General features: G+C 40.7%; 1 protein-coding gene across 1 annotated transcript in view; it reads left to right on the top strand.

Moving 5' to 3' along the window:
• Window positions 1–1,497: 1,497 nt before the first annotated feature.
• Window positions 1,498–14,962, top strand: part of LOC121933783 (serine protease 27-like) — a 23,122-nt gene continuing 9,657 nt past the window's right edge. Inside the window, exon 1 of the mRNA XM_042473771.1 lies at window positions 1,498–1,633. Coding sequence (XP_042329705.1) covers window positions 1,498–1,633 — 136 coding nt within the window. The remainder of the gene's footprint in view (window positions 1,634–14,962) is intronic.

Below are 14,962 nucleotides of genomic sequence, written 5' to 3'. Positions count from 1 at the left end.
CAAGGACTTTTCATTCTGCCACTTTAAGTATTTTCTGAAGTAAAATGTATCTATATTTGATTGTGTGTTCTCTCTTGCAACTAGCCAAAGTAGCTACTACCAGTAAACATTGCTATCTTTTCTAGGATGCAGATTGAGATCAAGTGATGGAAAGAAGAAAGCTAGCACTAAAACAAAATGATCCAAATATTTAACTAATGTAATTGCTAACACACTTTAGCATGTAGACTATAATTCCTGAATAATAATAAAATAATAATAATAGACTAATTAATGGGTGAAAATCAGTTTCTGAACCGGATGTGGCATGCATGAACGGGATGCATGAGACTGGATGTGACATGTAGTCAGTGGGAGGGGAGGGGGAAGAACGCAAGGGAGGGAAATCTAGAATATTTTAAGAAAGAGACTGGAAGCAACTTCTGAATAAGGAGGTACAATCACAACAAATGTCTGGAAACCCCCAGTCCTCCCAATGTGCCTTTTTAACCCTTCTGGAGATTACAAAGAAAATAATTGACAGTGACTCCAAATAATATTATACATTAATACACAATAAAATCAGCCCTTAATATGATCAATAGAGGAGAAGTTACTGAAGAACATCGCAATGCACCTCCAGCTCACAGAAAAACACCATCCACTTTCCTTTCATACAGGCGTGTGAGGTGAGATGAATACCTGCTTTCCAAGCCTAAAAGATCTGATGGTCTGAAAGTGGTCTAGAAACTTGAAATCCTTGGTCTATGACCAAACCATTCCGTTCCCTCATCCACTCTCATTCCATTCCACAAAAGACATTAGGAATTTCAAGCAGCTATCTACTTTGCTGTGTTGGTCCAGTTGTGTAATGCATTGTGTAATGCATATAATGCATTATTGTACATTATTGTATACAACCCTGCATTTGGTTTTGCCAGAGCCTACAAGGAAGTGCAAAAGCACTTTTCTTGACATAAAATAGGTAAAAACAGACATGGTAAAATTGCTTCAATGAAAAGTGTGTGCTTGTGGGATTTTTCTGGAAAATAAACCTCTACGTTTTACATTGAGGGGCATGGGAATTGGGGCTACATGCAGATTATGGGCCACAGTTTGCTCAGTCTAATGTAAACATTTAAATAAATGAATGAGTTTGCCCAGGGAAAGATCTGTCAGGGTCAGCCCTTGCCCAACCCCTCCCTTGTTTTTTTTAGGTACCCTGTATTTGCCAGGGCCTGCCCCATCCCTCAGGAGATGCAGGAGCAATGCTGACTGACTCTCCAGGTGCCTTAAGGTTCACCACTTGACTGCCAGACACCAAACTCACAATCCAAAACATCTGTCAAACAGGTTCGGTGACATTGTGTCAGCCCTTTTCAGGGCTAGGTATTAAACCATCTGCATCTTGGAGAGAGATGAGCTGTGTTGCCTGGAGAGGGCATCCCTCTTAACACTCTCTCCCATCCTGGAGAAGATCAACTGACAGCAGTCATTCGAGAATCCCAGAAGTTAATCATGGCATGGCGACGAGGGGCACCTGAATCTGGCATGGCACTGCTGGTGTTGGTAACAATAATGGTGGGAAGAGGAATCGGCACACAGCAGCATTATGGATATAATTCTTGTGATTATGAAGAAATACCCAACAGAGGTAAGGGCTTGAAGTGTCTATTCTAGGAGATCTGTGGGCTCTATTAGCCAGGAATTAGTTTTGGGTGCAGGATACCCAAATCCTTTCATCAAACCTAGGAAAAGGGTGGTATCTAGGGTGTGGTTGAGAATGAAGGGCACTTGGGCATATGAATATAAACAATAATTGTGGCTAATATTTAATTGACTATTTCTATCCCAGTCTTTGCAAGGCATAGTGGATTGAGGGTTGGACTATGATTCTGGAGACCAGGATTTGATCCCCACTTGGCCATGAAACCTCTTGTAACAAATCTTGCCATGAAAACCACATGATAGGTTCATTTTATGGTCACATAAGTCAGAAACAATTGTTATTACTATTTTTATTATTATTGTTATAGTTTATTTCTATAGCACTGGAACTATACACAGTGCTGTACATACAAATGATCAAATCACTAAAAATAAAACCTGCCAATGGCGTACAATCTACAAAATACGTATAAAACAATAGGTAATAATATAAAATAGAATTGGTTAGAATTGAATTGAAACAACTTGAAGACACACAGCACACACACACACAGTAGCTCAGTTGAAGTGCCATGTCTAATTTTGGGTTTCCTGGCTTAAGCAGAAGAGCAATAGATGGGAAATACTGACAAAATGAAATGCATCTAGAGATGTGGGTGACAAAGATCATGATAGGGTTACCAGAGTGAAAACTGCAGAGGGCTCCTGGTTGTGTAGAAGCAGGAATTTCACCAGGTGTGGCTTGTCACTGCCAGATAACAAGTCTTCAATGAAATGAAATGTACTCCTCTACTCAACTATTAACAGTACAGGAACCCTCTTTAATGTTTACTCTGGCAACCCTATATGAGGAACCTAGAGACAGAGTCCTAGGAGGAAAGTTTGAAGTAACTGAGTATGTGTGGGTATGGAGAAATATGGATGTCCCAGAAAACAAAACTAATAGATTTGTCCGTCCAGCTTTAGGATTTTGAGTGGATAGCTCCTAAAGGTCTAGTTTTGTATCCATGTGTATTTAACCATGGATTAGAGTTAGTGAATTTGAATTACCATGAGTTGTGTTGAATGGTTACTCATATTTAATTGTTATGTGTCCAATAGACAGGTAAACACAACATGCCTCTTTCCATACTAAGAAGGTAAGGACATAAGAAGAGTCATGCAGGCTTAGACCAAAAGCTTATAATTTAATAATAATTTTGTCTACTACTTGTTAGTTGAACCTTGATGTCCCGTAAAAAGTCCACTTCATATCTTTGGATAAGGGAGAATACTGCAGAATGCTTAGTACAGATTAAATATGTATACACAATCCCATCTCTGCATGCTTTAAATATGTTGGTGGGTTCTGTGTGTCAAAATGAAAAGCGGGGGGAGGGAATAGATTATGTAGTATATGCCTAAATACTCTAAAGGTACCAGAACCCATCTGGTTTTGGGAACCACCTCTGAGCATTTCTTAAGAAAACCTTATGAAATTCATGGCAGCTTGAAGGCATGCACACACATACACAGGCTATGCAGAGTGATAATCTGTCCAATGCTGAAACAGAGACTTTGTCCTGATCAATGACCCTCAGCTTTGATAACTTGCCAGCAACACACCTGTTGGGTGGAGGCCTTTGGGAAAAGAAGGGTGTGTGCGATTGTGGGTATGTTACCTGATATCCAAAATGATTATGGGATAAGCCATGCAAAGACTTCCTGACTATGCTGGATGACAATCTGAGTGGTGTGGCTGATGGGATTAATTGTCTATGGTATGTATGTATAGGGAGCAGGGATGGTTTGCTGGAATATTTTTGCCAGGTTTGATTTATCCAGGAAATGTTTTTCTGTTTGAGAAGAATGTGTCCCGACTCCCTATGAACATAAGATAAAGAAACCTCTGCCTTCTTCTCTTCCATGTAGTGTCTTCACACTGTTTTCCAACTTTGTTCCTATGAGTGATAGAAGGAGGAATTTAGCAGGGTCTGTACTAGATTTCTATGGTGTACTGCTAGCAATGGAAAAGCAATTTCCAACATTTTTTTAAAAATTATCCTATTTGTGGTCTGTGAGACTATTAACAAGAGTGCATACTCTCTCTCTCTCTCTCTCTTTCATCAGGAGGAAATTGCAATTATCATTTGTTTCTCTGTTTCCTTTTCAAATAAACCAGAGATGAATTTGTACAATAAAATATGCTTTGTCTTTGAAAGATGTGTACAGTTTTTAGTCAACAGGCAATATACATAAAAATGTTTATGCAAATCTAAATCAAGCTAGTTAGAAAATTTAAACAGTATTGAAGAAATTCAATGAAACCAAACAGCTGACAGACTTCACATTTCAGCGCTGGTGGTCCCATGTGTTCATTAGTAAGTCCTAATGTGCGTACATGATGCTGTTACAGTGTTCTGAGCAGTGTAAGCATCTGGGTTGAACTGCCCAGTTAATTTCACACATAGTCTGAGTGTAGCCTTACTCTAGAGCACTGTGAGAAATTTAAACTGATGTGGGAAATAGGAATAAAAAGTCTTTGCTAATGGTAGGAGTTCCTGGAAAAACCTTAGGGTTGAATACATTGTTGTGTGGATCTCCAACACACACTTGGTTTACATGGGAACAAAACCTGGGACTTCCAGGTATGGTTTCTCATCTAGAAGCCCAAAACTATGATTTAGTTTCATTTTGACAATTTCTCTCAAAGAATCCCAATAGTCTGGAAACACTGCCAGTGGAATCAATGGCATCCTTTTCAGAATTATTGTTCTCAGAAGCTTTATAAACATGTTTTGGAGGAATGTTGATTAATACATGAAGAGAGGACCATACTAACCCTGCTCCTTCCCTTTCTAGACCTGGTGGCTAGATTGTTTTCATGTCAGTGGGGCAATGAATCCGCTCTGGGTTTTAATCCAGATTTGAAAGGAACTCAGGCCTGTTACAGACTGCCAAAATAAAGCTGCTTCGGGTCTCTTTGGAGGTATGCTATTTAAATGATGCCTGGGTCCTAAGAGTCCAGAGGTCGCGCCAAAGCCACACTCCATTCCTAAGCACTGGAGTGCAGCTTTGGTGCAGCTTCCAGATTCTTAGGATGTGTACATCATTTAAACAGCATACATCCAAAGAGACCCGAAGCAGCTTTATTTTGGCAGTCTGTAACAGACCTCAGTCTATTTTGGAGGTAGGGTTCAGTACCCTAGATAACACTTTTGCCACCCAGTGAGTTTGCAGAGGAGAGCTTCTCCTACCTGTGGATGCACTCTATGTGACTAGGTCATCCTACCCTGAAATAAGGGTCGGCAAGCCCATGTTGAGCATCCATTTTGTAGGCAAGGCACTCCTCTGTAGCACTGCCACTCTTCACATGGGAAGAGATGTGACTTAAGATGGATGGGAGGAATCTAGCCACACTCACCTTTCTACTTGTTGATTCTACTTGTTTCCAGAATGAGTGAATGGGGCTAGAGCTCCCCATGGGAGACTAATTTATGTATATAGTGTAGATCTCTCATGCAGAAGAACCATAGAGTCTTTTTATAAAGGTTTTTTTAAAATTAATTCCTTTGATGTTGTACATTAATTTATATGATGCAAGTGTTCTTGTTGTGAAACTCCATACCACAATCCACCATCTTTTTGTTTTTAAATGGAACCTTAATTAGCCAACAATGCTTTGTGTAGTTAGAGGTGAACCTGTTTCATTCATTAGCTTGATGCTCTATGACAGTTGTCTTAGGAGCTGAGTGACCACATGATTGATGAAGTGTGTTTATAATCCTGGCATTGGTTTGATTGGGTTTGGATTAACCCCACACCATCACCATCCACACAATGAATTCAGTCAGATGCTAATTGAATGAATGAACACTGAATCCCAAAGTGATTGCTCTAGACAAATTGAATTTGGCACTGAAACATATCTGACTAAATAGTGTCAATATTCAAGATTCCACTTTGCTTCAGTTAAATTAGATTATCTCAATAATTTGTCCACACTTAGCCCTTTTACTCATACTGCTCATACTCTTACTTTTACTCTCCTTCTCCTCCATTGTCTCATTCTGTCAAAATTAAGGTTGCTAGATCAGGTCTATCCCAGGCCTTGAAAATTTAGGACCCCGGGCTGAAACCTACAGATGACCTCTTGTGATGTTACAGGAGGCAGTCCATGACAGTGTTGCGTGGTGTCACACTATATACATTAAGCATCATCCACAGCTGCACAGAATAAAGGACATTAAGGGTGCATGCAGTTTGACACCAATTTAAGAGTTGCAGTGCTATCCAATGGTATCTTGGGATGTGTACTTTTATACAGTCATTAGCTTTCTCTGCCAAAGATTGCTGGTGCTTCACAAAACCATAAATCCCAGGATTCTCTTGGATGGGGCCATGGGAGTTAAACTGGTGTTAAATGGCATTATTTCTACAGTGTATATGTATCTTAAGTCTGGGGAAAATATATACACACATACAATTTTCTAGGCAGTGCCTTTGCCCTGAGAGTCTTTCCTCTTACCTTGAAGACTGGAGAAGAGGGGCAAAATGCCAAGATCTAGGAATCCTAGTCAAATCTGTAGTGTTCTTGTGAGATATGTTGACTGGATCCATAATGAGTATGCAGAGGTGAGATTTGTAACATGCTTGGAGCAGGAAACTGTCATTTTGACACTGACTATTTTAAGTACTTTTGATTTTGATGGCATGATAAGAAAGCGCAACAGTTCTGTAATGTCTTTGTTCTTGAGTGAAGTAACCATAGTTTATTCCAGTTTTGTTGAAACAATGAATGGTGATTAATTGATAATGGAAATGGATGCTTCTAAACTTAAGGGGAGGTGAGGTAGAGAGCCAGAAGCCAAAGTTTACAGGAAAATGCCTTTTTCCGAATCTGATCCTTGTTCCATCCAGCTCAGTGTTGTTTACTCTGAAAGTGTGTTTCATGGGAATGTGTCTCTGGACCCCTCTCTTGTGGCATTTGAACCCCACCTCCCTAATTGGTGGATATTTTGACAGATGTTTGGGTATTTTTCACCTGAATATTGTGTTGAGAGCCCTCCAAAGCATCCCAAACACCTCCAGTCCAACACAGAGAGGATGCACTCATCCCAAATATTTTCTTCAGAGTCCTTCTCAAAATGGTGACAAAAGGGTTACTTCTGGTTGCCATTTTGGGAAGGAGTGGGATATGATAGAGGTAACTGGAAAGACTGTAGGGAGAGGGGGCATCAGGGAGGGAAAACTGTTTTCTGATCCCTGTGCAGTCACCTGCCTCTGGTTTACAGTGTGAAAATTGTTTGGCTTTCCAGATGTTGAACTGCAAAGGATGGGTTCTTTTGACCCTTCAGATGCTGATGTGCAACTTTTCCTATAATGTCTCACCATTGACCAAGCTGGCTAAGACTAATGGAAACTGGAGTTCAATGAATCTGGAAGGCTACAGGTTCTCTGCTGTATCCTACCAGTGTGCCATATGGAGCAGGCCTTTCTCTCTACTCCTTCCTCAACAGATCTGACTACCTAGGGCTGCATCTGCTCTGTACAGATAATACAGTTTGACACTGGTTCAATTGCCATGACTCACTATTATAAAATTTGGGGACTTGTAATCTGTAGTGACAGAGAATGTTAAATACAGTGAGCCCTTGGTATCTGCTGGGGTTTGGTTCCAGGACCCCTTGTAGATACCAAAATGTATGGATGCTCAAGGCCCATTATATAAAATTGTGTAGTAAAATGGTGTCCCTTACCTTAAATGGCAAAATCAAGGCTTGCTTTTAGGATTTATTTATTTATTTAGGAATATTTTCAAGCTGGGACGGCTGAATCTGTGGATGCAGAATCCATGGATACAGAGGGCTGACTGTATCTCACAAAACAACAAACTCTAGAATTCCATAGCATCCATAGCTATGGCAGTTAAAGTGGGGTCAAACATCATTATTTCTGTAGCACGGATGCTGCCTTTGTTTGATGCTTGAACAAATTCCACAGTGGTCCTGGTCAGCAACATGAACATGGCAGTTTTGAGAAATCCTCATGCTCTTCTGGGCTTTCTATCATTTATGGTACATTCGGCCCTTCTTATACATGGATTCAAGCATCCATGGTTTGAAAATGTTCCCAAAAAAGTATAAATTTCAAATATCAAACCTAGATTTTCCATTTTTTATAAGGAACACCATTTTACTATGTCATTATATTTTGGAACCAAACCCTAGCATATAACAAGGGTTCACTGTATTTTGTCAGCAACAAGTGAATCACATTCAATAATTCTGTCTTTGGATGTTGCCACATGCCTCACCTTTCATATCCTAGGAAAGCCCTCACATCTGTGGTTTTGTCACCAGTTGGGAAATCACTAATCTCAGAGAGGGACACTCCCCTATTTCATCCCAGTGTAATCTGCAGCACCCTATCAAACAAAACAACACAGAAGAAAACCAAAAGCAAAGTTCAATATATATTGGGAAACTTAACTGTCTATCTGAGGAAGGAAAACCTCGATTTTTATCATTTGAAGTGGAGATGAAGTTCTTTTAAAATTTTGGTATTTTCAGAATAGAGGTCTCTCATTGTGTATGGCTCTTTCTCTCTCAACAGTTGAGAATGAGGAACCTGCATCCTTCCAGATGTGGACTATAAATCCCATCATTTCCAGCCAGCATGATCAGTATCTGGGGATCTAATATTGGAAAAGGCTGGAGATTTAATACTGGGAAAGGGCAATTTACACCAGGGGTGAGAATTATGTAGATGTATGCTCACATGCCATAAATGTATGTCTCAAAACCTGGTTCTGTCTTTTATTGTATTGTGCTTTGGGAAGTGAACCCTTGTTGGAAACAGTTCACATTGCTTTGATTTGTTTGGATATTGTCTCTTGTTTGTTTGGCATTTATGGCTTGGAAAAGCTTATGTTCAGAGCCCTTGAAAGACTCCATCTCCCTATATGCCCAAGTTGAAGATGCTTGGAGAGGGCTTCCTTTTGGTCTATTATAATCTATTATAAATATTAGAACTGGTAGGAGGACACTAAATAACTCATAATCCATAAAACATATAAATTGTGTTAGTTTTCATTATCAAAAAGATACACACCATTGAAGAAAAATCACTGGAGTTGTTGACAACTCTCCAAAGGGCTGGGCCATTAAACATTAGCAAGAAAGAATCTATTGATGTTTTGTTATTTATACATATTCCGGATAGTCATTACAAGACAAGGCTGTTGTCTACTTGACATTGCCATCTATGTGAAGAACTGTCTCAACTAAGTACAGTTTAAAGATTAGGAGGGAGGAATATCAGGCTTCAACTACCCATAACACCAGGACCAGAAATGAGCAGGCAGAAAGGACTACCTGCTCACACTCTTTCCCATTGCAACGAGAAGTATTACATTCCTATTCAACTGATTATTATTATTTCAAAATGTAGATCTAGATCTAGATCTAAATGTGTATCTAGAGTAGCACATGGGATTGTTATGCAGGACATTTGCCCTCTTTTGGGGAGAGGGGGTTGATACATTTTCTCTTTATTTTTTTGGTGATAAGTGACTACTACGCAAAGGTAGGTTTCAAGGGTTACAAGGCCAGCAGGTCTCTCTCTCATGATCTGTTGAGACCAGAGAGTGGGACCTTGTGAAGCCACAGGAGTTGGCCTTGTGTAAGAATTGCAAAATAAATATATTTGCATGGAAACTTGTGAGATAGACAATGTGGACATTATGTTCTACCTCTTGGATCACTCCCCCCCACACCACTGTTGCCAGAGCTCATGCAACAAGAGAGCTCATGATCTGCAGTTGTGATACTCTGTTCACTGCCTTGCTCCAAAAAGTGCAGTGGGTCCTAATGGGCACAGTCACTAACTCTTTCCCTAGTCTCCTTCCCACATGTCTTGTCATTTGGGCATGCTAGCACACCACAAGTTCTACACACAACTACATACCTTTATGCCAAGGCAGTGGATCATGGCACCAGCGGAGAGTGGTGAAGAGATGGGTAGCCAGGCTTAAAAATCCACCTCACACAACAAAATCAAATGTTCTCTTCCTTTTTATTCCAAGATATATATCTCCCACTGGATACCCCGAGCAGTATAGCAACTCCCTGAGAACTCATCTAGTACATGAGACCTGGCAAACCTAGTTCTTTAATATTACACTCATTTCAGAATGTCAATTTGGTTGGGCCTTAGTCTTTGGTTCCATAAACACTGTTTGTTTGCATGTCCTCCATTCCATTGTTCAAACATGGGGGACGGCAAGATGAATGGAAGTGGTAACTCCTTCTTTTTGCTGTTCTCGCTGCTAGTCCACTTGAAGACTAGGGACCTTTTGCACTACACTGTGATTCCACTTTAACTTCTGTAACTGCATCCTATGGCATCATGGGATTTTCAGTTTAGGGAGGTCATTTAGAATTCTCAGCCAAAGAGTTCTAGTGCCTCACCAAACTACAGTACTAGTGCCTCACCAAACTACAAACCCCCAAATTCCATTGCCATGATTGTTAAAGTGGAATGCCAGTGCAATAATTATCCAGCGTGAAAGGATCCCAGATAAACAGAAAGACAAGGCTGAGGGCTCTGGAGATCATCAGTTGCCTCCCTAATAGATGCCCAATAAGGGTCCTAATGCTTGCTCTGGCATTATGAATAGTGAGAAAATGCAGGCAGTTTGTCCCATTGAAGAGTGTACTACAAATTCAGACAGTTTCCATGAGGTGACATTGAAAAACCACCCAGATTTTTCAGGGAGAGAGCTGTCATCAAGATGATTAACTCCTACTAGCTCCTGGCCATGAGACATTGCCAAAATAGCAAATCAATCTTCCTTATGGCTTTAGGCATCTTATCTGAAATTAATATGTCGGCTTCTGCATTCCTAAGGCTTGCCAGAACTTGGCTTTTGTTTGTTCCTTTGTTTCTTTAATTAATTTTTTTCCTAAAGCTCAGCACTCACTATACCTGAGGGTGACTAAACACACCGTATGCCAGCAGTTGTTTAATAAAGGTTAGAGAAAGACAGAGGGAGAGACAGACAGATAAAAAGAGACAGCTTATTGAAATGACAACAGCAAAAACTGGGATTCACAGAGATAGGGGTGGTGGTGGTAATGGGAGAATGGTGGCGATTGCAGCTCTAGAGTGGAAGGAGCCACTTTGTAATATGGCATAGATCTGGGATCCTCTCCTCTCCTCTGGAACACCTTCATTGTGCTCTAAAAACAAGAAGCTTTATGGGGAAAATAGTGTTAGAAGTAGATGTCAAAAATACTACTGATAGCTAAGATATTCCATTTGCCATTCTTTAAATGAATAAATTTTATTTACTCTGACCATTGAAAAACATGAGGATAGATATTTATAGCAAGGGTGGCCTCTGCTGATCCCCCTGAAAAGTGGAAAGATACCCCTCTCCAATACTTTCAATAGCTAATACTGTATGTTTGCTGCACCTTGGCACAGACAAGCCTTATTGAGGCAGTCAAATATTGTGCAAATGGTGCCTCCTCCTCTATTCACCTGACTCACTACTGTCCCAGCTTAAATTCTCATCCATATCTTATAAACACTCCCTCCTCTTCTTTCCATCCATCTCATTTCAGTCCATCAGTTCTCAAACCAAACTGAACAGCTGTCCCTTCCACATTAGTGGAATGGTGACTCTATTTCAAGTTTTAATGTGAACATAAAGATGCTATCCAAGGTGCTGAACTTAATTTGGGAGAGAGGGTTTAGCACTTCCGAGAGCCAGCAAATGGTGTAGTGGTTTGAGCACTGGACTATAACTTTGGAAACCAGGGTTCAATTCCTTGTTTGGCCATGAAAATCCACTGGGTGACTTGATAGGTTCACCTTAGGATCACCCTAAGTTGGAAACAACTTGTAGGCACACAGCAACAACAGCTCTTTTAAAGTCAGCATTGAACCAGAACCATATTCAATGCTCCACTAGCATGGGAGCCACAGGCAACAAGACCTGTCCTGGGTTCCTGGTATGTTACAGATGTAATGACAGAGGCCTTGTCACTGATAACCTATGATGATTGAATTTTATAACAGGCTGAATAGAAAGGATTACATTTGGGATTGTGTCAAACACAGGCGATTGCTATACAGATGTTATAAAATTAAAACCAGTCATTATATTAGACTTGGCATGGATTAATTAGCTATGCTGTACATAATTACAAGTGAGAATGCAATAGGTGGATTCCACTGGAGATTGAAAAATAGATCACATCAAGTACACTGTGTTAAAAATGAAAGGCTAACAGTACTGGAATATATTTAATTTAAAAAAAGTGCTTTATGGACACATTTTATGCATAGAGTACTAATTCTCTTGGAATGACTAAGGCTGGTATCTGGTTAGTGACATATGATGCTTTAGGTCTAATTTATGTCCATAGATGGCTTTTCTTTTCTTGGCTGTTGTAGAGGACAGAATTCACCACTTTCCTTATTCAAGGACCAAATCTCCTCAGGCTGATTTTTTTTTTCTTACACCACCTCATGGCCATTCAGTGACTGGTAGAGAGCAGGGGATATTGGAGAAGCAACTAGTTAAATCCTTACATGCCAGATGATTGTTGGTGTTTACCTTCAAGTCATTTCCAACTTATTTTGATCCTAAGGTTTTCTTATCATGGGGTGTAATGACTGGGCCTCCAGTCATTTGAGGACTCCTTCCAAAACAAAAAGGGTTACGCTGGGGGGAGGTACATGCTAATGAGAGCTTACATCACATGCTAATGAGAAGTTACATCATAGCTGACCTAAGGCCCAACTGGCCAATCAGAGAGCAGGACCGGGAGTTTCAAGAACCTTTCACCGGAGGTTTTTAAAAGGCCTTCAGAGACCATGTGGTCTTTTGTTTTCGTTTTTCTTGTCTGGGAGCCCAGCTGATTGAGCCTGTGCCAAAAGGTCCAGCTTTAGGGATGCAGGTTGAGCTAGGTGATGGGAGTCAGCTCCTTGCAGCCAAAAACCCATCAAGGACTGCAGAACCCATCACTGTGTGAGTAGCTTAGGAAATGTGCTAGCTAGAGCATCTAGACTTTTGTTATGTTTGTTTTTGGCTTGCCTGAAATGAACATCTTCTAACTATGCATTCTGTACCTGCAAGGCAAGGAGGCCTTGCATGAATGATATCTTATTGCTCTATTCTATTTAGAATAAATACCTTTCTTTAAAAGTATCTGCTGTCTCTCTATTCCTGTACACGTGTCTTAGCTCAGTTGTGCTTGTGTAGCAAGGGAAGGTTAGCAAGGGAAGGAATTTAAGTCCTTAGCAAGTCCCAGTTTGTGCTAAGGGGGAGTTCATTGGAGATTCATTGGGTGGTGGCAGCTTGACTAGAGGATCTCAAGGGGACTCATTCAGCTCTGAGACCCAGGAGACTTTAGGGGAGACTAAAGGGATCTGCTGGGTCTAAGGGCCAAGAACAGGGTGGTTGTTTGGCTACTTGGGTCCCAGGGATCATCACATGGTAGGCAGCAGGGTTTTTTTGGACTTGGGAGCTATAGTTTTGGCTAGATGCTTTAAAGAAAAGTGTTGGATTCTTTCTTTTTCTCTCTCTCTAACTCTCTCTTTTACCTGCCTAGGGGTTGGAAGGGAGCCTGTGGAATGGGAAATTGCAGTGTTGGGTCTATCCTCTCAGCTTGGGCTTTCTTTTCCTGAGAGGGGAATTCTTTTCTGTTGCCCTGTGTGGGTCTGCTGTTGTGTGAGGGAAAGTGGGGTGGATTCCTTTGAAGCAGATAGCAGGTTTTGATTCTTTTTTCCCCCCTCTGATGATCATTACATGGTTTTTTTCTGGGGCTGGTTGTGTATGATTCACCCGAGGTCACCCAGTGGTTTCCATGCCTGAGTGGGGAATTGATCTCTGGTCTCCAGAGTCGTAGTCCAACAGTCAAACCACTACACCACACTGGCCAGAGTTAGAACAACAAAGACATACCTCAGGACTTCCTGAGAGTCTTCTGAAGGTCCTGGAGCATGATGTTATCATCCTGCACCTGACTATCTATAGGGACATATCTAGATCCTTCTTTGATATCGCCTACTCTCCAGTAGCCACCCATGGAGAGGTAGTGCATGAGTTCTGCATGAGAAGAGAAGCAAGACATACTGTAGTTCCACCTGAACAGAACTTTATGATATGTATCCCAAGGCAGGACCTCAGTCTAACTTTCTGGGAGATAAAAATAAAAAATATCTAAACCAGATTCTCTAATGTTGGAACTATTTCAGAATTTGAAGCAGAAACCAGCTGGTAAAAACATGCAATACTGTTGTGATGCTAATGCAATTACTGTGTGATACCTGATTGAAAAGGCTCACACAAAGGATTAATTCAAGCGTTACAGACCCAGAACACACTTTCCTGTATATCCTTCTCCTCATTTGCACTTACTGATGTCAATGCAGAACTAAATCTGTTTAGCTGTTAATGCACTGTGATGTTATCCTATTTACTTCATAAGACCTGGTAGACTGGGATGACTAATACCAGTAGGAGAAAAAGGCTACTATCAGGGATAAAAGTGGCACACAAGCAGCAATCATAGAATCGTAGAGCTGGAAGAGACCACAAGGGCCATCCAGTCCAATCCCTGCCATGCATTGTGGAAACAATAGTTCTACACAGAATGAGAAGAATGCACAATCAAAGTGGTTTGGGAAAAGTATTTCAGTCTCAGTGGTGTTTTCTTAAAATCTTGACAATCACATCTGGTGTGTATTTGGTTCTAATCAGGTTTTCCCCACATAAAGCTTTTTGGAATGTTGATAGAAAAACTTAGTAGTGAAGAGACTATTTCCTTCCCTTCACTGTTCATTTTTATGTTGGTTTATGTTGTCCAAAATAGGGCAAACAGATTGTCAATTAGTCTAGCACATATGATAATGTTATATGACTACTTTGCCACCTACTCAAGATCTTGGTCTGTTTCCAAGCTCACTTCAAAGTACTGGCTTGAACCTGCAAAGCAGTGGAGGAGCAGCTTACCTGTAAGAACAGCTCCAAAATATACCTAGCTGAAGCCCAAGGTTATTGTCTGAAGCACTCTGAACATTCATGTTGTAGGCCCACTCCTGTTTTGATTTTCATGGATTTAAGAGATAATGGCCTGTTACAGACTGCCAAAATAAAGCTGCTTCGGGTCTCTTTGGAGGTATGCTATTTAAATGATGCATGGGTCCTAAGAGTCCGGAGGTCGCGCCAAAGCCACACTTCATTCCTAAGCACTGGAGTGCAGCTTTGGTGCAGCTTCCGGATTCTTAGGATGCATGCATCATTTAAACAGCATACCTCCAG

Source organism: Sceloporus undulatus, chromosome 6 (genome assembly GCF_019175285.1).
Source record: "Sceloporus undulatus isolate JIND9_A2432 ecotype Alabama chromosome 6, SceUnd_v1.1, whole genome shotgun sequence".
Taxonomy (NCBI): Eukaryota; Metazoa; Chordata; class Lepidosauria; order Squamata; family Phrynosomatidae; genus Sceloporus; species Sceloporus undulatus.
Note: the sequence above shows the minus strand (reverse complement) of the source record. Positions and strands in the feature narration are given on the sequence as shown.